Source organism: Vicia villosa, linkage group LG7 (genome assembly GCF_029867415.1).
Source record: "Vicia villosa cultivar HV-30 ecotype Madison, WI linkage group LG7, Vvil1.0, whole genome shotgun sequence".
Taxonomy (NCBI): domain Eukaryota; kingdom Viridiplantae; phylum Streptophyta; class Magnoliopsida; order Fabales; family Fabaceae; genus Vicia; species Vicia villosa.
In genome coordinates, this window is record NC_081186.1 from 93182800 (window position 1) to 93208420 (window position 25621).

Here is a 25621-nt window from a genome sequence, read left to right on the forward strand (position 1 = left end):
TAATAAGAAGGAAAAGATATTTTTTTATGAATAAAATATGATATTTGACATTCAACAAAAGGTTCAAAAGAATGTAATAAAGAGTGCATTAAAAGAAAGTATATACTATGCATTTAATTTGGTCCTAAATAAATCCAGATACTATGAAAAACTGTTAAGTGGGGTCCAAAAACGTGTTCACGGATAATTAAGTTGAGGTGGTTCGCACCCTATCATTTCCATCAAATTCTATTGGGACAACAACGTACGATCAATGACGACGATGATGATTTGAGAAACCTCGTTTGTCTCAAACCACATACACGAAGAAAAAGTTATTCAAAATCAGAACAAAGTACAGATTTTTCAACATGGGTCTGTCGAAAGAGAATGTAACAGGTCTTATTCTTGCGTTGGCGTCAAGTGTGTTCATTGGGTCAAGCTTTATCATTAAGAAACAAGGTCTTAGAAGAGCAGCTTCTGCTTTTGGTGTTAGGGCTGGTTAGTTTTTTTCGCTTTTGAATTGTAATTTTGAGGAGTTTGTTTGATTAATGATTCATGGTTTTGAATTGTTATTTATGATTTTGCAGGTGTTGGTGGGTATTATTATCTATTGGAACCACTATGGTGGGTGGGGATGATCACAAGTAAGCTTTTCATCCTCTCTTTTTGTTTTACCTATGGAGGGTTAGGTCTAGATTTTGTTGTACTTGAATGGATTTTGTCTTCATTATTGATTTTGATTTGATGGTTTTGTCCAATGAATGCTAGAAATTAATTGGATTTTGTTTTATTTGTGAGTTTTTGGAAACATATAAGTGAGGTTTGAATTAATGTGCTTAGTGGAATATTAAGAGCCGTCTTAAGGCTTTTAGGCTCTGTCTAGGTTAGTCATGGCTTAGGGCCCTATTTAGCTGTGGCAAATTTGAGACCCTGTGGTGTAGCCCTATGAAGCACGCAGAAACATGATACCGACATTGACACGTCAACACCAATAATAATTTGAAATATTAATAAATTAAACGTAATGATACCAACATTGACACGTCAACACCAATAATAATTTGAAATATTAATAAATTAAACGTAATCGCAAGTGTCGGTGTTGGTTTCAGACACACACGCTGACACAGAGACACCTTTTTTCAAAGGTGTCGGTGCTACAGAGCTATAACTCATCTTGCACACTCTCAAAGACGGCTTTGATTAGGATTAGGATTTAATGCTTCGCATATGCTTTAGTGTTGTGTTTTGCCATCAGTTTATTAGCGAAGGTTTTTCTTTTTCTTTTTGTCTATCTGATTTCTTGCAGAATCTATTTCTGTCTGATCTCTTGTGCAGTGATTGTTGGAGAGGTTGCGAACTTTGTCGCGTATGCTTTTGCTCCCGCCGTTCTAGTTACCCCTCTCGGTGCATTAAGTATTATCGTTAGGTATTCTCAGTCTCAATTTTTTTTTCTCATTGAATTACGAGTTTACGACTTCACAGCTTCTAACTTTGGTAACACGAATGCGTATATTTCAGTGCTGTTTTGGCTGACATAATTCTGAAAGAGAGGCTACATAAGCTTGGGATATTAGGCTGTGTAATGTGCATTGCTGGTTCTTTCATTATTGTTATCCATGCTCCTAAGGAAGAACCTATCACGTCGGTTCTGCAGATATGGAATATGGCTACTCAACCAGGTTAGAATACTTCACCTGTTTTTTTTTTAAATGCAATTTATTTTGGTTCCGTTATAACAGGTATTTTCTGCACGCAGCATTTCTAGCGTATGCCGGATCTGTAATAGTATTGGTGTTCATTCTGGTTCTCCATTGTGCGCCAAGATGTGGACATACTAATGTGCTGGTTTTTACCGGCATTTGTTCATTGATGGGTTCCCTCTCTGTAAGTAAATTTATTATTGTCTTTTATGCTCAATATTATATTTGATAACAATGTTATCAAATATACGCTATGGCATTTATACATGGCGTTTTTTAGGCTCACCGCATTTGTAAATATCGGCTGATATTGCGAGTTTTCCGCCATAATCCGCTATAACAATTTTATTACTTTTGATGAAACTATCGTCTTTATTCGTATAATTCACTTACCTTTTTGTCATCTCATTTCACCTTTTTACGTCAAGAGTAATATTTACAAAACAAAACTATAGTTAATGCTGCATTGAACTTTGAAAATGACATGTAAATATAAACAAGTTTATACGAAACCGACAGTCAAAAAGGAAGAAGGGAGTATATGACGGAAGGAATATTATTTCTTTTTTGCAATCAATTAGTTCGTTGCTATTCGTTAACATTATCTAGCAAAATCTGGATTCTAAGCTCTAACTTCTAGCAGTGAATTTCATAAATCAAGCTTCGTCTTTCATGCAACTTCACTTATGTTTTACATTTTTTTTGGCAGGTGATGAGTGTCAAAGCACTAGGAACTTCTTTGAAATTAACCTTTGAAGGGAAAAATCAGTTAATTTATCCAGAGACATGGTTTTTCGTGTTCGTTGTGGCTATATGCGTCGTCATGCAAATGAATTATCTTAACAAGGTTCGTTACTTAATGGAGTGTTGTGTGTAATGTATTCGTCCTTTTCAAGGCTCTAATAAGATTTATTCCGTGCATTATATAGAAGGTTTGTAATACCTAATCAATTATGTTTTGCTAACACGTTTACGATATTTCAGGCTCTTGACACCTTCAACACGGCAATCGTGTCTCCTATATACTATGTCATGTTTACGACGCTTACAATAGTGGCCAGCATTATAATGTTCAAGGTACCGTTAAAATGTTTTTGCAATTTATGTCAGATGCGTAAGATTTTACAGGTGTCTATGAATTGTGTGAATTACGTTTTAAAATAATGCTTGCAGGATTGGGATGGCCAAAGTTTTTCGACTATTGTATCAGAAATATGTGGCTTTATTGTTGTACTCTCTGGCACAATAATGTTACATCTGACGAGGGACTTCGAGCGAAGCCATTCTTTTAGAGGTAGCATGCCTACGTCGCCTACATTATCCGTCCGGCTTTATACCGGAAACGGAGACTTGTTACTCAAGGAAGATGAAGAAGAGGAATCTCCTGATAATACATGCTAAAGAAGACAAAGTTTGAGTTAGATGGTTTTATAGGACAGAACACATCAAAGGTCTTAATCAAAAACCCCTCATATGATACCATCATTGCATGGTGGGAGATTTCTGAAGCTATTCTTTCGCGGGTTTAATTGATATGCATCGAGAGTGTAACGGTTTTTACTCTGTCAATCAACCATAACGTATATTATATCTAGTTTCTGATTGGTTGATAGTGTAAAAAGTTATACACCGACAGTGTATAAAAATCAATTTCTTTCATTGCGAGAATCTTAGGAAGATTCTTCGAACTAGTTTTTGCAAGGTGCATACTGTATAGATTTGTTGTGCAATTTGGTTCTTCGGTACAAAGTTAAAAATTGTAGTTTCCTATGAATATATGAATTTTTGTTCTTATTAAGAACATGTTCTGGTTGTTACATGCTCAAAAATCCTATGGATTTTGAAGGACAGTGATAATTATAGATTTTGCACATGTGGATGTATGTTAGGGAAGCATAAAAGGTGTCTTCAAAGCTTCAACTTTTTTGAAGAAGCCAAGATATTTTCAACCGGGTGTTCATGATAGTTAGACATCATGCAATTTCCTTACTCCTTCCTTAGCTGTGTCTCTTCTTTGTATCACTTTGGCCTAGTAATAATATTGTCTCGAGAGGAGACAAATTTAACATTCTTAGATTTTAGCATGATAGAATGTTCCTTCGACTAAAAAAAAAAGTATCATAAATTTCTTTACTTTTTTAAAAATTGTGTTTTTACTAGGATAGAAAATCAAACATTCTGTAGTTGCAATTAGAGAGACTAATCTCTCGGGCTAATAAGAAATAAAACGGACAATAAAACTCCCAATAGAATTGGGTTCAAATTTAAACTTTTGATTAAGTTGAAAGAGGTTTTTTACAATCATTGTAAAAGTTGTGTTGATTCAATGTTTGTAATATGAAGCATATTCATTTGTTCATCTTGAGTTAATATTATAATAATAATTGAAGGTAAGTAAAGTTTGGTCATATAATATGACCATAAAATCATTGTTAGAGATTTAAGTTAGGTATCAAAATTTTTATAAAAGAAAAAAATGGTATAAGTCAAATCTGTCTATTTTTATTGAATAATCTTTTTTTTCTTCTAAAAAAATTGTGTTTTTAAATGGGGTGTGTTAACCACTTAAATCCAATCTAGTTGTTAGAACTGAAAAATTTAAATAAAAAAATTAAATATTAATTTTATAGTGTTGTTCATGACTAATCAAAAATAAAATATTCTCATCTACGATATTTTACTTATTTATTCTTTTAGATACAAGATGGAAAATAATTAGAGTAAAATTAAGACCAATAATAGATGATTCAATTTAAACATAATTTGAGTTAAAATCAATTAAACAATTAATATGTTAAATTTTAAATATAAATTAAATGGGTGAAACAATAATTTTTTTTTTTGAGAGGATGAAACAATAAATTTGTTAATCAAATAAACTGAGCTAGAATTATATATAATCAAAATTGTTTATTTTATCAAATGACTTTATATATATATATATATATATATATATATATATATATATATATATATATATATATATATATATATATATATATATATATATATATATATATATATATATATATATATATATATATATATATATATAATCAATAAATTTAGTCAAATACATTAAATATTTAATTAATATAAAAATATTTCTTATAATAAAGATTGAAATGAAAATTAAATTAAATATTGATAAAAGTATTTAACTTTTGAGTCAAAGGTTCCATCGACAATATAAAATAATTTTATACTATTAATCTATCAACAACATATATTCCACCAAATCACATTAATATTTAAAATTAAATTAATGATATGGAAGATTAATAAATTTCTATTAGATAAAAATAGAAATTATATATAATCAAAATTGTTTATTTTATATATATATATATATATATATATATATATATATATATATATATATATATATAATCAATAAATATAGTCAAATATATTAAATATTTAATTAATATAAAAATATTTCTTATAATAAAAATTGAAATGAAAATTAAATTAAATATTGATAAAAGTATTTAACTTTTGAGTCAAAGGTTCCATCGACAATATAAAATAATTTTACACTATTAATCTATCAACAACATATATTCCACCAAATCACATTTATATTTAAAATTAGGCTTAAATGCACCTTTGGTCCTTGTAAGTTAGCGAGTTTTTGATTTTCGTCCCTGTAAGTTTTTTTTGTTGGTATGAGTCCCCATATCTTACATTTTGCTTGCGGTTTAGTCCCTAAAGCCAAAATTCGCAGGAAAACCTTTCCTGCGAATTTTCCTGCAGATTTTGATTTTAGGGATTAAAACAAACGTGAAAGTGAAATATAGGGACTCTGACCCAGAAAAAAAACTTACAGGGACGAAAATCAAAAACTCGCTAACTTACAAGGACCAAAGATTCATTTAAGCTTTAAAATTAAATTAATGATATGGCAGATTAATAAATTTCTATTAGATAAAAATATAAAATATTTTACATTGTCAATGCCTAATTTTTGATATATTTTTTAAAGGTTAAAAAAAAGAACCCTTAATATAATTCAAAATTAAAAAAATAAATTACATCATATTCTACTACCTAAACTAGTATATTTTAGTTGGTTAAATCCGTGTAAGATGTTGATGTAGGATTTAGGGTTCAGACAATATCATTTATTTATATTTATATATTAATAATTTTAAAAATTATATTATATTATAGATTATTTTACTACTTTATGCCTTTTTTTCTAGAAGTTATTTCAAATAGCATTTTAGTCTTTTATTTTTATCCCTATTATTATAACTAAAATCCACTTTTATTTTATATATAGTTTATTTTGATTTAAAATCAAAGAATTATGCATTAAAAGTCTTTTATGTCATAAAATATAAAATATAAATTATAAAAACTCAGTTATAAAATATTATTCTTAATTTATAAACTATCAACTAACTTATTAATCAACCATTATTTTTACTAAAGCGGAGCCTTAGAGTTCAAATTTGATGCTAATATTTATTTATATTTCTATATTAATATAAAGGCTTAATTACAGTTTTGGTCCACCTATTTTCTCGAATTCACGAAATTGGTCCCCCTATTTTAAATTTAAACAGTTTTAGTCCCCTTATTTTAGATTTAAACAATTTTGGTCCCCTTTCATACTTTTTCACTTAAAATTAACAATATTTTTACTTTTTAAATGACAAATTACTTGTAAAACATGATAAATCATCGTATATAAACTTATTATTGAATTTCGTAGATAAAACTATAAGTTAAAAAATAAAAAATTTCATCGATTTTCTTAAAAAAAATATGAGAGGGGACTAAAACTGTTTAAATATAAAATAGGGGACCAAAACTGTTTGAATTTAAAATAGAAGGACTAAATTCATGAAACAGACAAAACAGGAAGACCAAAACTGTTATAAAATTAACCAAAATAATATAGACGAAGGAGAGATGAATGAGAGAAAAGAAGAGAAAAAGCAATATTGTATTATATTCTTCTCAAGGGTGAACTTTACATTGTAACATGAGTCTTATTTATAGGACCCAAGGAAGGTAGAAAATTAAGTACATTAAAGTGGAATAGGAAGATGAAGAATAAGAAGAGGGATGGACATCCACTAGTATAAATGTTTATAACACTCCCCCTTGGATGTCCATTGAGGATATGCCTCGTTAAAACCTTACTAGAAAAAACCCAGTGGGAAAAAAATCTAGTGAAGGAAAAAGAGTACAATATCCTTTCATTTCTCCCCCTCGGTTGAACAGTCATTTCTTCGATGAAGACCAATCTTGTGTACCAGTTGATTAAAAATTCTGCTTGGGAGTGACTTTGTGAAAAGGTCTGCAAGGTTATCACATGAACAAATTTGTTGGATGCTTATATCACCATTCTTTTGGAGATCATGAGTAAAGAAGAACTTTGGGGAAATGTGTTTTGTCCGGTCTCCTTTAATGTAACCATCTTTCAATTGAGCGATGCATGCGGTATTATCTTCATATATGATCGTTGTATTTAATTTTTCAAAAGATAAACCACAAGTATTTTGGATGTGCTAAATTAAGGATCTCAACCAAACGCATTCTCGACTTGCCTCATGTAATGCTAAAAGTTCTGCATGATTAGATGATGTTGCTGCTATGGTTTGTTTCACCGATCTCCAGGAAATAGCAGTACCTCCACATGTAAACAAATAACCAGTTTGTGATCTACCATTATGAGGATCTGACAAGTAACCTGCATCTGCATAACCTGTTAATTCGAATTGGGATACTTTTGCATAAAACAAACCCATGTCTATTGTACCTCTAAGGTAACGAAGTATATGTTTGACTCCGTTCCAATGTCTTCGTGTAGGTGAAGAACTGTATCTTGCTAATAGATTTACAGCAAATGATATATCAGGACGTGTATAATTCGCAAGGTACATTAGTGCTCCAATTGCACTGAGATATGGTACTTCAGGACCAAGCAATTCTTCATCCTTTTCTCGAGGTCTGAAAGGATCTTTCTCCACATCTAATGATCTAACAACCATTGGAGTAGACAACGGATGACTTTTGTCCATATAGAAGCGTTTTAACACTTTTTCTATATAGCCTTCTTGATGTACAAATATTCCTTTGTCCAAATGTTCAATTTGCAAACCTAGACATAATTTTGTCTTTTCTAGGTTCTTCATCTCAAACTCTTTATTTAAGCAATTTATAGCTTTTGGAAGCTCTTCAGGAGTTCCAATAATACTTATGTCATCCACATAGACAACTATTATTGCAAATACTTTTCCACATCATTTTATGAAAATACAAGTACAAATTGAATTATTTGTATATTCATCATTTAGTAAATATTCACTGAGGCGATTATACCACATGCATCCAGATTCTTTCAGCTCATACAGAGACTTGTTCAATTTGATGTAGTAGTTTTCTCGAGATCCATAATTACGTGCCTTTGGTATATTGAACCCTTCAGGGAGTTTCAGGTAAATGTCACTATTAAGTGAACCATATAAATAAGATGTCATTACATTCATCATGTTCAAATTAAGCCCTTCATGTGTTACAAGGCTAATTAAATATCAAAAATTGATTGAATCCACTACAGGTGAATATGTTTTATCAAAATCATTCTTAGGTATTTGTGAAAATCATTGAGAAATAAATCAAACTTTATATCATTCTTATTTTTCTTTTTCATAAAAACTCGTTTATATCCAATTAGTTTCACACCTTGAGGTGTTCGGACTACAGGTCCAAAAGTGAGTCACTTGTAAAGTGAGTTTAATTCTTCTTCAATTGAATATATTTATTTTGGCCAATTCTCACTTAGTCTACAATCTTTAATAGACTTTGACTCATGATCCTCGTTACCATTGATCACTTTTAGCGCTATATTGTATACAAAGACATTGTCAATATTGACTTTATTTGGTTATCTCAATTTCGGTTCCATTCCATTTCATCCATGACATAATTTATCGAGATCTCTTTATTTCATATTTCAAGTACTTGATTTGTTCTTCTGGAACTGAAAATTAAATTATGTCAAAGTGCTCTTAGCATTTTCATATCTTCACTTGGGTCATCTTTAGTTTCTTTTCTTAGTAGAGGACTTTTAACATTGGAACCGACTTTCATACCACGCTTCAGGCGCAGCAACAACTCTGTTGCAATATTATATTATCCAATAGGAGAATCCACTTTGAGTGGAGTATTATCAGCTGATAATTTATTTCATAAACTTTGCAAATGAATAATATTTTGAACTTTTGGTTCATATTGATTTATACGAGGATCAAGACAACAATTTATTTTAAATTGTTCATTTGAACTTCTTGTTCATGATTTCAGTTGTTCATTTGAACTTCTTGTTCATGATTTTAGCTGTTCATTTGAACTTCTTGTTCATGATTTCAGCTACTTATTCCCTCCCCCTAATATTGGGAAAATTAATGTATCAAGTGATAATCAGCCTACTGGGCTGCAATCAAGTATTTAATTCTTTTCTCAAATTATATCCTCAAAATTGAGATTCATATTAATTATATTTTTCCAATATTCTTTCATGACTCATCTTAATGTATTATATTGGAGCAATTGAAATATACACAACACATCCAAATGTTCACTTAGATGAGAAATATTAGAATAAATTAGGGAGGACTAAGATATAGTATCTTGTTGGCTTAATGCGAATAAATATCTTAATATCATACTTTGGGTGTTTCAAATATATAATTTAGAATTGATGATCTCATAAGTATCAACCATATAATTAACTTTAGACGTCTAAAGAATGGATCTTCGGGTCCATTTTCTTTTTATGGACATATATTACATGATATTCAATATCAATTTTAATAATATATGTGATACTTATACATGAATTTTTTTAAAAAATCCAGAAAACAAGATCTTAGTCTAATTAGTTGAGAAAATGATTTCACATACTTCTGGTTGTGAGTAGAGACATATGCATGATCTTTTAGTCGATGCAACAATTAATGTCATAAAAACTCAATTTCTCAAATTTTTATTTTCCTTTAGAAACACACAAAAGTTGACTGGATTGAAGAAACTTCTGGTTCTTCAATACAAATTATTCGCATCATATTAAATCCTAGATGACTCAACCGGTTTTACCAACGACACATTTAAGTGTAATACAAAGATATTCAATACCTCCAATATAATTCAAAACCAATATAATAGTATCTCATTATTAAACACTTTAATCAAACACATTCATATGAACATATTATCATATAATTATCAAACAATTACCCCTTATAAAATTAAACATATTTAATCATACAATATCATATCACTAAAATTATATCGTCATATAATTAATTTGATTTACTATCCTTCAGCGATGCTTGATAAGTTCTTCAGGAACTATATAAATAATTTGTTATAAACAATAATCTAAAAAATAAATAAAATATATAACCATCCTTCTGGGATGCGTTAAAATTATTTGTGTCATTTTTCTGGAATGACAATCTTTTAATGAACATATTACAAATTAAAAATTTTTAGATCGATACAACAACAACAAAAATTTATGAAATCCTTCAGGGATATTTTAATATTACTCTTACAATATTTTTGGGATGCATGAAGATCATCCTCAAAATCATACCTCAAAATCATCCTTCTGGGATACTTCAATATTATTTATTCAATTATTTTAGAATTCGATAATATTATTGAAGCAATTATTTTGTTAATTTTTAACATAATTGATACAATCCTTCTAGGATTCAATAATATTATAGATGCGGCCTTTTAAAGGTGATTGAACGTTGAATTCTTCTGGAATTCATCAATTATTATAAACACAATAATTGATTAAACTCAATCTTTGAACAATAATTTGGAGATAGTTTAATATTAATCTTTAGTTCTACAAATATCACATCACTAACTATTTTCATAAACAACGGTCAAGAAAAATTATTCTTTGTGCAATCCTTCAGGGATATGTTATTAGTATAGATGCAATCCTTCTGGGATTCATTAATATCATGATGAAATTCTTCTAATATTATAGATAAAATATTTTAAGGTGTGAGAAATCCTTATTTTAAAACTTTAACTCTTCGGGAATTATATATCACAAATGATCTTCGTAGTGATAAAAAGTTTTTTTTTTGTGTGTGTAGTTCTTCAAGAACTCAATCACAATCATCATTTTTTATTTATAATTCTTCAGGAATTATATATCAAACTCAATATTATCCTTCTAGGATATTTGATATGTTCTTCAAGAACTATATAACAAACTTAATACTATCTTTAATGGATATTTGTTAAGTTCTTCAGGAACTATATAACAAACACGTTGTTTTTGTAATCCTTTAGAGATTATTGATAATTTAATAAGTTATAATATCAAAATTCAACATGGATAATGAGAAAGTAAAATAATAAAATAATAAACTAATATTACCTCTAACAATTAGGGCTTCAATTTTTTTTCGGTAGAGCTTCGTGCTGATAACGTGTTATAAAATTAACCAAAATAATATAGACGAAGGAGAGATGAATGAGAGAAAAGAAGAGAAAAAGCAATATTGTATTATATTCTTCTCAAGGGTGAACTTTACATTGTAACATGAGTCTTATTTATAGGACCCAAGGAAGGTAGAAAATTAAGTACATTAAAGTGGAATAGGAAGATGAAGAATAAGAAGAGGGATGGACATCCACTAGTATAAATGTTTATAACAAAAACTATAATTTAGCCTAATATAAACAAATCTTTATATTATAAATTAACTTTTTTCATAAAAAAATATAAATTTTAAGTTGAATTATCTGTTATTTTCAATAAAATCAGCTCAAGTCGAGTAATTTCCAAACAATTCATTGCATTTAATAAAGACAACAAAAAAGATAAGGGTATTATAGTAGTATTGCGTTCTACAAATCTATTGCATTTTCCTTAACGAGTAAGTCTCTCCGTGTCCGAGTCCGAGTCGGCGTGCGTGCCAATAAAACTTAAAACAACTCTCTCTGCTCTCAATTTTCAATCAAACAATTCCAATACCAATTTCTCAACTCACTTCAATTTCAATTCGATTCAATTCAATTTCAATGGCGAAACTTGAAGCTAAGCTAGGAATGATCGTTGACAAAGTCGGTCAATTCTTCTCCGGCTCCGACCATCTTCCCTCCTGCGATTCCGATATCATCGCCGTAAGTCCCCTCTCTCTCACCAATCATCTAACACACCGTTTTCCCTTTTTTAGGGTTTTCGTTTTTGCTCTATCTGTTCTCTCTCACAGTCTCATTTCAATTCACTTATTTCAGTTTAACACTTGTCAGATTGCTTACAAGCGCTTATTAAAAAAAGCTGTTTCTGATAATCTAACAAAATCACTTATAGCCGGTGATCTTAATTCACACCAAATTGATTTTTCCTTTTGCTTTGCTGCTTTTCATTTGATGTATGTATGTATATCTGTAGGGATGTGAAAGAGAGGTTGCTGAGGCTGAGAAACAACCCTCCTCTGATAAGTCTATGCAAGAATCTCTCTTGCGTTTATCATGGGCTCTTGTTCACTCTAAACGTCCAGATGATGTGCAGCGTGGCATAGCAATGCTTCAATGTAAACCACTATCTCTGTATCTATATATTTTACTTACTTAACTTGCAACTGTGTTCAGCAGAATATGTTGATTGTAAAATTACTTGTGTATGGCAGCATCGTTACCTAGTATGGTAGACCCGCTGCAGCAGAGGGAGAATCTTTATCTTCTGGCTGTTGGATATTATAGAAGTGGTGACTATTCAAAGAGTAGGGATCTTGTTGAAAAATGCCTTGAGGTATCGTTTTCTTTCTTTGGCCTTATTGTTACTTGCTGTGTGTTTGGTTCTGTGTTTGTTGTTACTTGGTGTCTGTTCCGTTCTTCTGCGGTGGTAAAAATTAGTTTTGAATGAGTTAATTTTGACTATAAGTGACTTGAAAGTAAAATGATTTATGTTTGGATACATTCCTGTAGAAATGTGTTGAATAATAAATTAAAATGTTAAAATCCATTCTAGAATCAAAACCTTCCTTAGAATCAATTCTAAAGGCAAAATCAATTCTACTTTAGAGAAACCATACATGTTAAAATCAATATTATACCTCTAGAATCATGTTCGGCTCTAAAGAAATATTAGAGCGGAGCCTTCCGCCTTTCTAATTTTTTAACATCCTACACTTCATCCACTTTTTAATAGTTGTATAATGATTTCATCAGTTTCTTTTGTAGACAAAATCACACTGATGTGTTTTCGTCCGTTGTTTTAAATCAAGTTCCCCTAATTTGATCTATCTACTTCCTAACAATATTTTCAATTTTTACTTTATATGTGGGTGGCTGTATGATTGAGTTACTCCCTCCTAGGGGTGTGCAAAAAAACCGGTTTAGAAGAACCAATTTTAAAAATCCAATGAACCAATTTTAAATATCCAATTTGTGTTGAATGAAAACCGCTCCAAATCCATTTTGTAACTAAAACAAAAAACCGGTTTCCAATTCTAATAACCAATGGTTATCCGTATAACCAAATGAATATGATGTCAATGAAAAGTAAAATATTACTGTGTACAATTGTTATTTTTCTTTACTGTTATTTTTCTTTACTTAATTCATTTTTTGTAATCTATCAAATTCTTGTTATCATTTTTCACTGAATTCAATTTTTCATTCTTTCAAATTCTTGTTATTTTTCTTTATTGAATTCATTTTTTTAATCTTTCTTTTAAAAAAGTATTATCTCATTCAAAAACTCTTGAACTTAACAAATTAATTTGTCTTCATTTATATATAATATTTGGACTTAAATACTGTTTTCATCTCTACATTAAATTTTTTAATTCTTATTAAATTGTATTTTTGTCCTTTAAGTTATTTATAAGTTTATTTTATCTTCTTAAATTTAGTATTTTAAAAATTGGACCAAATCAATTAGTTGAACATGAATCGAAGGTGTCATTGATCTGGTCAAATTACTGGATTGGATAAATTTTGGAACCAGTGAAAAACAATCACAAATTGCCAAAAGTGATAAAATATGACAAATCTATGATTTTGAAAAACTGATATGCTTGTGTTTTTTTTTTTATATAAAACTATGTTGCTTTGATAAAAAAAATTGAAAAATATAAATATAAATAGACTTTGTTTAAAAATTATTTGAGACAACTTTTCGTCTTTAGAGTTAAAGTTTCTAGAAAAATTATTGTGTTATTCAGTTTATTCAGTATTCTTATCAATTTAATAACTAATCTGACCATTAAAATATTGGTTAATTTTTTTTATTTTTAATAAAAAGAAAAAGTGATGCACTGATAGTGTAAAATATTTTTACACTGTCAACCAATCACTACCTTTTAACTCTTGAACTAGCAAAGGACCCGTGTAAAATATTCGCACGGGTCGCGTAAAGTCGATATAAATATTATATAGTTATGGTTAAAAAATACTTTATTCTTTAAATTATTTATTTTATTTGACCTTCATAAATTGTATGCATTAAACAGTATAATTTATAATTTAATTGCTTAAAATGTCATAAACTTATAAATTAAAGTATAAAATAAAATAAAAGATCATTCTGTTTAAAAAGAATAAAATAGTTTTTTTAGGTGGCCAAGGTAGAATGTTTACAAAACATGTCACGTTATTACAAGGATGAAACAAATCAATTAATTAAAATTAAGTGAATGTTATTATTCATCTCAGTTATTTTTTATTTAATTTTCTTTAGAAAAAGCATAAAATAATGAATAATTTCAAATGTCAAGAAAATTAATGACTGAGTCTATTAAAAATGCCACGTATACCAGTATTAAGTTATACAATATCAAAAAAAATCTAATAAAAAATAAAGCTACCATTTACTAACAAATTAGTTTGGTTAAAAACCAATTTGAACCGGTTTTGAAACCAAATTAAAACCATTTTGCAGTTTCTAATGGACTTTTATAAAAAGTGGTTTGGTTTCAAAACTAAAACCACTAAAATGGATCGGTTCTTGTAATGTGGTAACCATGCACACCCCTACTCCCTCCGTCCCACAATGAATGATCTATTTAGAATAAAACAGTGTCCCAAAAGGAATGACCCATTTCAATTTCCAATACATTTTTTCCAATTCTACCCTCTGATTATTAAAAAGTTCACCATTTCCAATACATAATAAGGGTAATATAGTAAAAACAATATTATGTCTCTTACTTTTTTCTACTTCTCTTAATCTGTGTGAAATGGTGTGCTGGCCGCTGGGTCACTCATTGTGGGACGGAGGGAGTATTATGGATTTTCTTTTTAATTGTGATAGTTTGAAAATGAAAGCTAACTAGAGAGAATGTATTTTCGAAACACTGGAAACAATGCTTTGATGTTTTTTCCTCAAAGACTAAATAAATATCCTATCCATTTTTTCTTCTGCAGATTGCACCTGACTGGAGGCAGGCATTGACACTTGAGACGGCGATTTCGGAACGGATTACAAAAGGTTCTCAACAATTATTGATGTCTCCCTATGCGTTTTCTGCCACTGTTATCATGTTGAGACCAATGAGTAGGGACTTGATTTGGACCCTAAATAACGCTGACATTGTTTCTATTCCTCTGTTGTAGATGGTGTCATTGGCTTGGGCATTGCTGCAACTGTTGCTGCAACTGCTGTTGGACTCATTGCAGGTGGGATTGCGGCAGCTGCATCTCGTAAAAGGTGACAGAGTCCTTTCTGATAAGCATATGATCGCAGATGATGTGTAAGAGCAAAACATATATGATACTGTGATTTGTTGTATTTTACTGCTTTTAAAGGATGGAGCAAACAATGATGTGTACAAAATGGGGGATATACTAATATCCAAGTACTAGATAAGAGATATGATGTGTGTTTTCATGTTTTGAGAAAATTCTATATTTATGTTTGGTTGTTGTCTCCTTCAATTTTTCTCCATCTTTCTGCTAAACTCCTTGAAATATGATGTATGAATAGCCATATCAGTAATATCAGTGATTTCAATTTAAACTTTGGACAATAAGACATTGATGTGAGGGTTGAATCCGAAGTTTTGTTTGTATGAACATGAAACATCTATGGAAAATCTGGGAAATATTACAATAATTTGGCATCTCAGATTGTGTAATATGTCAATACTAGTGGTAGGGAGTCTCTTCTAGTTAGGGTACTTTTACATATGTCAACTCAAGGTGTGTGGAAGTTTTGGAAGAAAAAAAAATCTTATAGGTTTTTTAAACTTTTACAACGCATTCTCTTTTTTTATAAATCATCTCTGAAAAAAGCTCTTCATTTGCAGTAGAATAATTATATTACTCATTGATAAATATATCATTAGTTTATCTTAGTATTTCTATTTTTAAAAAATGTTGCATTACCTCCAACTTATGAAAAAACAATGAAAAACATTGAGGTTTAAATTATTAAGATTTCAGTGGTAAATTTAGTAAAGAATTAAATGCTCAAGTTATTGATAGTTTTAAGCCCTAGTTTTGAATGAGACTACTCACCCAAAGAAGACCAAGCATTGCCTTCACTCCAGAATATGAATGACAATTGACACGACTTGTATATAGTAATATAGGGTCCATCTCTATATTTGCTCGATTTTAAAAAAAAAAAAATCATCCTCAATCTTATACTTGGGTCGTGTGGGCACTAATGTTTCTACTTGTACCATAGTATTTAAGTATTTATGTATTTTTAATAAAAATAATCGATTAAGTTATCATGTCATTTTAAATTTTTTCAACATTAAAAAAAAATTCAAGGATATTATCTTTGAATTAAGAAACAAACAAATATTTATATTAAAATATATATCTATTTAGTAGTGATGATAAAACTGTACATAATATATATATATATATATATATATATATATATATATATATATATATATATATATATATATATATATATATATATATATATATATATATATATATATATAAAATACGGGTATGAGACGAGGTGGATATTAAAGTACTCATTTTCACATCCACAACTGTTTATTTTAGTGTGTAATTGTCTAAAAGTATTTTAACGGCCCAAAAGTGTATTAGAAAGTTATTCAACATCAACTGACAAAAAAGTTGGGTTCAGGACAAGTTTACACTACTAATTGCATCAAAGAAATTAAGGAAGAGGTAATCAAATCCAACACTAATAAAGTTATGCAATTTGATTGTCAAAGGTTCTAATTCTTGGTTAAGGGAAATCATAATGAGGGCGATCTACTAGTCATTTCAACGTCAACCTTAAAAATCAAACGTGAGTTATGACTGAAATTTTTATACTTTTTACGTCCTTACATGTTACTGCAGCTTGTTCAAACATACAACAAAATTATTATGTGCATATTGTTGATGTGTACAATGTTGTTAGCATCTACACAGGTGCTTATTCACATATTTGATTAAATGAACACAACATAGACATCATTAACAAATATGTAAAGTGAGTACAATGATAAATGATAATACTATGTTGTAATACACTAATACCCTAATCTAAGTGGCGGAAGTATTTTACATAATTTTGTGGAAGAGAATACAAAATAATAATTTTTGTTTTTTAATAATTTAATTTTAAAATTTAAAAAATTACAAAAAAATTTAATATATAATAAAAAGAAAAAAATCAATTTAATTAGTTTTCATCATTTTCTTGTTTTATTTAATTTTGGAATGACCTCGGGAGTAAATTTTGGCATAATATTAAGATTTGTTCAACGTGTTTATGTGTCTCTTTTAGGTGATTATTTCTTGTTTCAAGATAGGTTGCTGACTAGGAAAAAATTTCTAAGGCAGCAAATTGTGTTTGGGTAGTTTAGTTGGGTGTGCTTTATGGTAAACTTATGGAGTTAACCAATCATCTATTTATTTTGTGTGAGATCACCTCAACTATCTAATATGGGGTGTGTAGGTGGTTGGGGGCTTGGGGCGCTCCGGATCGTTCCCGCGGTGAATTTTAAGGGTGTTTGACTTATTTCAGGGTCTAGAGAAAGGAAAGGTAACATATTTTAGTTTGGTCTCGATTTGATATTTTGTGATATAGACTATTTAAAAGCTTCGGAACAGTTTTATTTTTAGAATCAGTTTCTGAATTAGTTTTTAGAGAGTTTATAAAGACTTATATCTATATTTTAAAAGTAACATAATACATTAATTTATCTATTTATTTATATATATTACCAAAGCAAATTATATTTTACTTATGTGGCATTGATACAAAAAATTTCAATTTTATACAAGAGCATGACATCCTAATTGATTGTACCTGATCAGAATTGATCGTCTTGCTCTGCAATTTGATGGACTTCTGAGAATGGGAGTGTACCTGCAAGGTACTCCGATACTAAAGTTAGAGAGAGAGCAAATACTAGAGAGTAAGAGTAAGAATGAATGGATACTCGACCCTTTAATAAAAGAGGATATTTATAGCTCCCAACGCTGGACCAACGTCTCCATATTGAACTTCATGTGCAGACTCAAAAGGGAGACTGCCAAGGTCTACGTCTGTAGTGAAGACCAGCATGTGGACTCCAACCTGGTTCAACTGCCCCAAAATACATGGAAGTGGAAGACGCAGTCTTTTTGGAGTAGGATTACTCTGTAACATTTGGAGAGGCGATGATGACAAACCCTACGAGGAGGTGTTGTTGTTGACACGTGCGAGGAGGTAGCTGCCCGGGAGGCACGAGGGAGTGCCTTCGCATGGCAGCTACTCTTCGGATAGTTTCATTGACCTCGTCTGTCGGGCATGTGTTCTTTGAGCCTTTCACCCAGCAGTCTCGGACTAGGCCTTGGATTGTGTATTGGGCCGACGCTAGGCGCAGTCCAGAACACTAACAAAGCTCATATTTTTTTACTTTTATTTTTTAAATGTAATTTATCATTTTTATTTCTCACATTTTTAAATTCTAAACTTTCATTTATTCGTAAAAAATATTTATTTCATTCTAAAATTTTTCACTTTAATATATAAAAAATATTCATTATTTTAAACTCCTATATTTATAATATAATAATGTAATTTTATTACAGTTATTTTCCTTGAAGATTACTTTACTAAGTGTGGACATCTATTCTTATGTTAATATATTTAGGCAAAATTTACATTTTATTTAGGTTTAGATTGTGTTTTTTTTTTGTCATTGCTCCTTTAATTTATAAAGTATTTTGTTTTAGTTTATTGAGAAAAAAGGATATGCATTGAACGTGTAAAATATTTTTACACTATCAATCACAATTATGTATATAATTAAAAAACAATTTTAATTTAAAAAAACTAATATGACATGGCAAGTGTAAGAATTTTGATTGGTTGTATGTGTAAAGTTAGTTTACCGTCAGTGCACTACCTTTAAACTCTAATTTATTTTGTCTAATTAAAAACGGATTTCACGATGGATTTCAAAGTTATACCATCATCAATTAAAAACTGATTTAGCCATGGATTTCAAAGTTATACCATCACTAATTAAAAAAAAAAAAAACTAAAATAAAATATTTTAAAAGCTAAGGATTATGACAAGGAAAAAAATTGAGGACCAATATGAACCAACAGCAAAATCGGTATAATTAACTTAGAACGCACCTTTAAATTAGCGTGCCCTCACTAAACCAAAGTTTGTGTGCTCTTCAATAATTGGAATACCGATTTCTGTACTCAGTTGAATTGAAATGATCCCATTCCTTGCCAACGTTGGTCAATTCTTCTCCCGCAAAGAAATTCTTCCCTCCTGCGATTCCTACATCATCGCTGTAAGTCCCCTCCTTCTCTCCCTCTCCCTTATCAATCATCAAACACATCGTTGTTAGGGTTTACATTTTTTGTTAGGGTTTCCACTTTTTGCTAGGGTTTCCATATCTTTTACTTTGCTGCTTTCAAATTTGATGTATTCATATCTATAGGGATGTGAAAGAGATGTTGAAGAGGCTAAGAAACAACCCTTCGCTTATGATTCTACGCAACAGTGTCTGATACGTTTATTATGGGCTCTTGTCCACTCAAAACGTCCAGAAGAGGTGAAGCGTGGGATCGAAATGGTTCAGTGTAAACCACAATCTCTCTATCTATTATACTTAACTTACAAATGTGTTTAGCAGAGTAATACTGTTGTCCTCTACGTGAAAAATATGTTGATAGTAAAATTACATGTGTATATGGCAGCGTCATTACCTTGGACAAGCGCTCCTCTGCAGAAAAGGGATAGGTTTTATCTTCTGGCTGTTGGATATTATAAAACTCGTGAATATTCAAAGTGTAGGGATCATCTTCAGAAATGCCTAGAGGTATGGTTTTCTTTTTCTCTCTTTGGTGGTTATCTAGAGAAATATCATAATTGAGTTAGGAATCACGGACTCCAACACAGACACCGAAATATGACACTGACGCTCCAATAATGTCAAAAATTGGATATTAACACGAATATATACAATGCAGCATCATTTGATCATTACATTTTTTTCTTCTGCAGATTACACCTGACTGGATGCAGGCATTGACACTTGAGAAGAAGGCGCTTAAGGAAGATAGAAAAGGTTCTTATCATCAATCATTTATATTTTGAGATCAAAGGGAACGGATTTGATTTGGGCTCTAAATAACACTAACATATATTGTTTCTATTCCTCCATTGTAGGCCTTGGTCTTGGCTTTAGTGTACTTTGTATTGTAATGACTGTTACTAGCATTATTGCAAAACACAAGTCTCGTAAGGAGTGACAGAATCCTTTCCATTAAACATATCATTGTAGCGGCTGATATGTAAGAGGCAAACATATATGATACTGTCAATTTGCAGCATCTATTGCTAGAGATAAGATAATAATATCCAAGTATTAGATGAGAGATATATGGTGTGTGTTTTCATATTTTAAAGAAGGGGACAACTTCATTACCCTCCATAAATAGTTGGGTAACTTTACCCATATGAGTTGTCTTATTTATATTGGCTTAAGAATATACAATTTGCCATGTCATTAAGACAGTCAACATTTTTTAATTATGGCAACATATTTTTTATAATTATGAATTTACCCCTATATCATTAACGAGGTAATAGTTCCCAATGCACCATGTCCCAATGTTTGCAGCTTTTATCTAGAAGAGCTTCATGAATAATGACATTAAAAAATGCAATAAATTGAGATGAACTTATTTTTGTCTCTCCACTTGCTGTTAAAAGAGAATATTTAGCTTGTACTCTTTTTTTTTTTTTTAATTTTAAAATTGTGAAATTCTAATATATGTTGTACGTACTACTGTGATATTAAAAAAACAAAATACTTATAATACTTTAAATTGTGTCAAAATAGTTCACATAAATGAGTTTAAATTATAAATTCTGATACAAATAATTTAATATTAATATATAGAAGTAGAAATTAAATTAAAGCTAAAGTAACATTACTATTTAATAGTAAATACTATTTTTTTAATAAATATTTAATATGTGAACATATATAACTATATAAACATAAAGTGCAATATATAAATTATATAATTAATAATTTAATTACTTAATTAATCTTAAATTTTAAAATAAGTAAAAATATGAAAATTTTAGTAATACACTATGGTCAAAATTAATTTTATAAGTAAATATCTACTATATAGTAGTATTCGGGAGAAAAAAAAAACTATAAATTTTTTTTCCTAATCAACTTATTATCTTTATCTTATTATGTATATGTACTTGCGGTAAATACAATGTTATATATCCTGCCTAATTTGTTTTTTAAGAAAAAAATTAAAAAATTAAAAAAAAATCTTTTTATTTTAAAAATTAAAAATCAATTTATATTACAAAATAGTTGGTTTTTTTTCAAAAAATTTAATTTAGTAGGTAAATTTTTTTCTGATATTAGTTATAAAAACAATTTAATAACATTTTCTATTTTAATTTATTTGTAAATTTTGTTTTTTAAGTACATTTAGCATTTTAATGTAGTTCTTAATCTAGGATTGTTTGTAATTAAAGATTGAGGGAAAATGTCGTCAATATCAGTAATTGGGATTGTTATTGTGAGACATCACCACGGTGATTGGAAGTGAGAGGGGTTTCTCATATCTAGGAGGTTTCTAGGTAGAAGTTGCATTGGGTAGGGATTAAGTGAGAAGTTGTAAACCGGAGGTTCTTTAGCTTCAAATTGATACTACTTATTCCGGACTAGCCCAATTGTTCAAATTGGCCCAATCCACTCTTTGGCATAAATAGGCCCAATAAGCGTTGGCCCAACCCACAAAAGCCAACGGGGAAGACATCTCCCCTCGACCGAGCATGACGAAAGATTAGCAGAACACGCTGGGACCCTGTCCCCGACAACTGCTAGTATCCCGAGCACGAGTAGTCAAGACCTAGTCAAAAGTCCCTTATATTTTGGACCGTAAATCACGCCTAGACCCATGAAAACAGGAGATCCACTCCAACGAGAACACTATAAATAGCCCTCTACCTCTAGAGGGCAAGGTAATCCAAACTTTGCCCAAAATCTCATAATTTCTGTGGTACCTTGTTGTTCTCTTACTTTGCCATCGGACAGTAGAATGATCGAATCGGAGCACTAGAACAGAAACACCGCGCCAAGACTCCCCCTCGCAAACACCCACGTTCCGAGCAGGATACCTTGACAGCCAAGAAACGTCAACATTCTCCTCCGCCAAGAAGAGTAAGGAAGATCACTGCTCTCGTCAACACTCACCTTCTCCAGGCCAAAGACTACAAGGGCCTGGTAGGGAAGTTCCGGGAATATACCCCTCTAAACGCGTCTCGGGAACGTATCTTGACCGAGTGCGCCAATGCCGAGTTCCAAACAGGCAAGGTTCGCTTCCCAAAATCGATGCCCGCTCGACCGAATGTGGACAAGTCAAAGTATTATCGTTTCCACAAAGGTCACATACACAACACCGAGGACTGCATCCATCTAAAGACGCAATCGAAATACTTATCAGGGAAGGACACCTCAAACAATATGCGAAAAAGCAAGAGACTCCGCAAGAAGCGAAGACAGTGGCCGAAGAGAAGCCCACCGAGGATACGTCCGCACTCTAGGTCGCTATGAGCGTTACCCGCCCAGAAGATTTCTACGTCCCGAATTGGGCCAGTGTCCCGACGTTCTTTTCCTCACACATCCCGTGGGATTCATTTCCATCCACGATGGTCATATCCGGAGGAGGCTTCAGCAAACTAACTGTGGGTTCTGTCAAACGAAAGTTCGAAGAGCTCATATTGGCGAGTTCGGGAAAGACAGCCACACTGGACCTTACTAGAGGGAGTTCCGCACCCATCACGTTCTACAAAGAAGAGCTCCCTGGTGGTGCTCCCAATTCCACGATTCCACTGCTCATTCGCGCCATAACGACCAACTTTGATATCTGACGCATTCTAGTCAATTTTGACACCTGCAGAACCAATAATGTAACTGTCGAAAGAATCAGATGGAGATGATGTCGACCTAACCCAATATAGAAGACTTATTGGGTCATTGAGATACCTTTGTCACACAAGGCCTGACTTAGTATACAATGTGGGTATGGTGAGTAAATTCATTCAGAAGCCAAAGGTATCACATCTAGCAGCGACGAAGAGGATACTAAGGTATCTAAAAGGAACTCTCGACTATGGCATTTTGTTTCCTGCAACTGATAAGGGAAAAGAATGCAACCTAGTGGGTTACACTGATTCAAGTTGGTGTAGTGATGCTGAGGATCGAAAATCCACGATTGGTTATGTGTTTATGCTAGGTGGGGCACCAGTTGCTTGGAGTTTCATAAAAGAACCTGTAGTGGCACTATCGTCGTGTGAAGCAGAATACATAGATGCTTCCCTTTGTGCATGTCAAGCAACATGGGTCGTGAATCTGGTCGAAGAGATTACATCAGAAGATCATGGGAAAATTACCATGAAGATCGATAGCATGTTAGCTATCAATTATTTTATAATAATAATAATAATAATAATAATAATAATAATAATAATAATTATTATTATTATTATTATTTTAAGTATAAATTATTTTATAATAATAATAATAATAATAATAATTATTATTATTATTATTATTATTATTATTATTAAGTGTAATGTAAGATTTCTTTTAAAAAAATTCTCATTTGGCCAACTATTTATAAAGTTAGATTTTATATAATTGTAAATAAATTTAATTTACCTTGTAATAAATAAATATATTATATTAAAATTTATCTAATCACATAATTAATTATTATACATACTATTACTATATATATATATATATATATATATATATATATATATATATATATATATATATATATATATATATATATATATATATATATATATATATATTGCAAATGTTTTAACAAGAATTGCTAAAATTCTTCAAAAATTAATATATGAAAATAATTGTGTAAGGAAGCTTGATAAAAAAAATTTTGTGTAAGTTAATTTAAAATTATTTTTTCCTGAACATTATCAAATCATCACTCATTTTAAATACAAAAATGATTAATCACCAATTATTCTAAAAGCAAAAATGATTTGTTGATCGCTTTTAGTCCATGAATTCAATTCCAACCAATTTCTTCATATTCTCATAAAATATAACTACTTTATTTAAATAATATTATGTAAAGTAGAAAGCAAGGTGAAATGCAGAGAAACAATGTACTTTGGAACTAACGTGAAATAGAATGTATTATGGGACTTTTAAAAAATAATAACTTAAAATTAAATAAGGTACTAAATGTAACCATTAATGCAAAGGGACTGGATTGCAAATACATAAAATAAATCACTAATATTAAAAACTAAATTTTTTAATGACATTAACAAATAGGATACAAATGGACCAATGAACTTTTAACAATTTAGAAGGGTAACTTTACCCAACATTATGGTAATTTTTAATGGGTAGATAAGAAGTCGGACCTTCATTCTTGCACTCAGGAGCATGATGACCTGTCTTACCACACTTGAAACATCTCAACACCTTATTAGTACAATTGTTTGGGCGGTGACCTAGTTCACCTCACTTAAAGCACTTGACAGAAACGGGAGCTCCTCCCCACTTGGTTTTTTCTCATCAGACACTCTCTGCTTCCCTTTATCAGCAAGGGTACTATACGGCTTCTCATGGTCTTGATTCTTTCCTTTCTTCTCATTATAACTCTTATAAAAAGAAGACTTGACTCTGGTATCCTGATCATAAATCCTACAATTATTCACTAGTATATTAAACTGGCGAATCTCAAGATACCCAACACCTTGCTTGATCTTTGGACGCAGTCCATTCTCAAACTTAATGCACTTGGACACTTCAGCTGCCAGATTGTTATAATGCGGACAATACTTCACTAGTTCTTCGAACCTAGCAGCATACTCAACAACAGTTGAACTCCATTGCTTCAGCTCAAGGAATTCGATCTCTTTCTTTCCACGCGCATCCTTAGGAAAATACTTCTCTAGAAAAGTAGATCTGAATACGGTCCAAGTAATCGTTGCACCCAGAATCTCCATCCTCTAGCGTGTATTATTCCACCATTCTTTAACTTCCTCTTCCAACATTTGAGTACTAAACTCCACCTTCTGCTCTTCCGAACAAATCACTACTTGAAGGGCTGAGAGAAACTCTGCAGAAATTCTTCTTATTCTTCCCTCTTATTTTGTTCAAACTCTAATTCCCTTTCTTCCCCAATTCATCTTTTCTTTTCTTCTCCATTATTGTTTGTGTTGAGAGAATCATCTTGCAACCAAGTTGGTTGATTCACTCGAGTGAAGACTGAAGAACAAGAGAAAGAATTTGATCGGTGTGATTGAATTTTGCTCATCAAGATTGATTCGAAATTCTCCATAGATTTTGGGGCGATTCCGACAATCGTGACTTGTAAAATAGTGCAGGAGATAGATGAATGAATTTATAATTTTACCCTAATACATAAT

General features: G+C 30.7%; 4 protein-coding genes across 4 annotated transcripts; 3 read left to right on the forward strand and 1 right to left on the reverse strand.

Annotated features, from left to right (window-relative positions):
* The first annotated feature begins 162 nt into the window (after positions 1 to 162).
* LOC131615900 (probable magnesium transporter NIPA7) lies at positions 163 to 3556 on the forward strand. Its single transcript, XM_058887081.1, has 8 exons — positions 163 to 480; positions 570 to 626; positions 1321 to 1411; positions 1504 to 1664; positions 1742 to 1869; positions 2395 to 2532; positions 2670 to 2762; positions 2859 to 3556. Exons 1-8 carry the CDS (start codon positions 351 to 353, stop codon positions 3084 to 3086), a joined length of 1026 nt encoding a protein of 341 aa, XP_058743064.1. The 5' UTR covers positions 163 to 350; the 3' UTR covers positions 3087 to 3556.
* Positions 3557 to 11599: 8043 nt separating this feature from the next.
* On the forward strand, positions 11600 to 15617 carry LOC131615901 (mitochondrial fission 1 protein A-like). The gene is made up of 5 exons (XM_058887082.1): positions 11600 to 11858; positions 12130 to 12271; positions 12368 to 12489; positions 15108 to 15171; positions 15297 to 15617. The coding sequence occupies exons 1-5, from the start codon at positions 11757 to 11759 to the stop codon at positions 15392 to 15394; spliced, it is 528 nt and encodes a 175-aa protein (XP_058743065.1). The 5' UTR covers positions 11600 to 11756; the 3' UTR covers positions 15395 to 15617.
* A 3702-nt stretch (positions 15618 to 19319) lies between these two features.
* Positions 19320 to 20566, forward strand: LOC131617848 (mitochondrial fission 1 protein A-like). The gene is made up of 5 exons (XM_058889103.1): positions 19320 to 19457; positions 19608 to 19749; positions 19867 to 19988; positions 20174 to 20237; positions 20339 to 20566. The coding sequence occupies exons 1-5, from the start codon at positions 19377 to 19379 to the stop codon at positions 20419 to 20421; spliced, it is 492 nt and encodes a 163-aa protein (XP_058745086.1). The 5' UTR covers positions 19320 to 19376; the 3' UTR covers positions 20422 to 20566.
* A 4134-nt stretch (positions 20567 to 24700) lies between these two features.
* Positions 24701 to 25198, reverse strand: LOC131619712 (uncharacterized). The gene has a single exon (XM_058890778.1). The coding sequence runs from the start codon at positions 25196 to 25198 to the stop codon at positions 24701 to 24703; it is 498 nt and encodes a 165-aa protein (XP_058746761.1).
* Between the last annotated feature and the right edge of the window lie 423 nt (positions 25199 to 25621).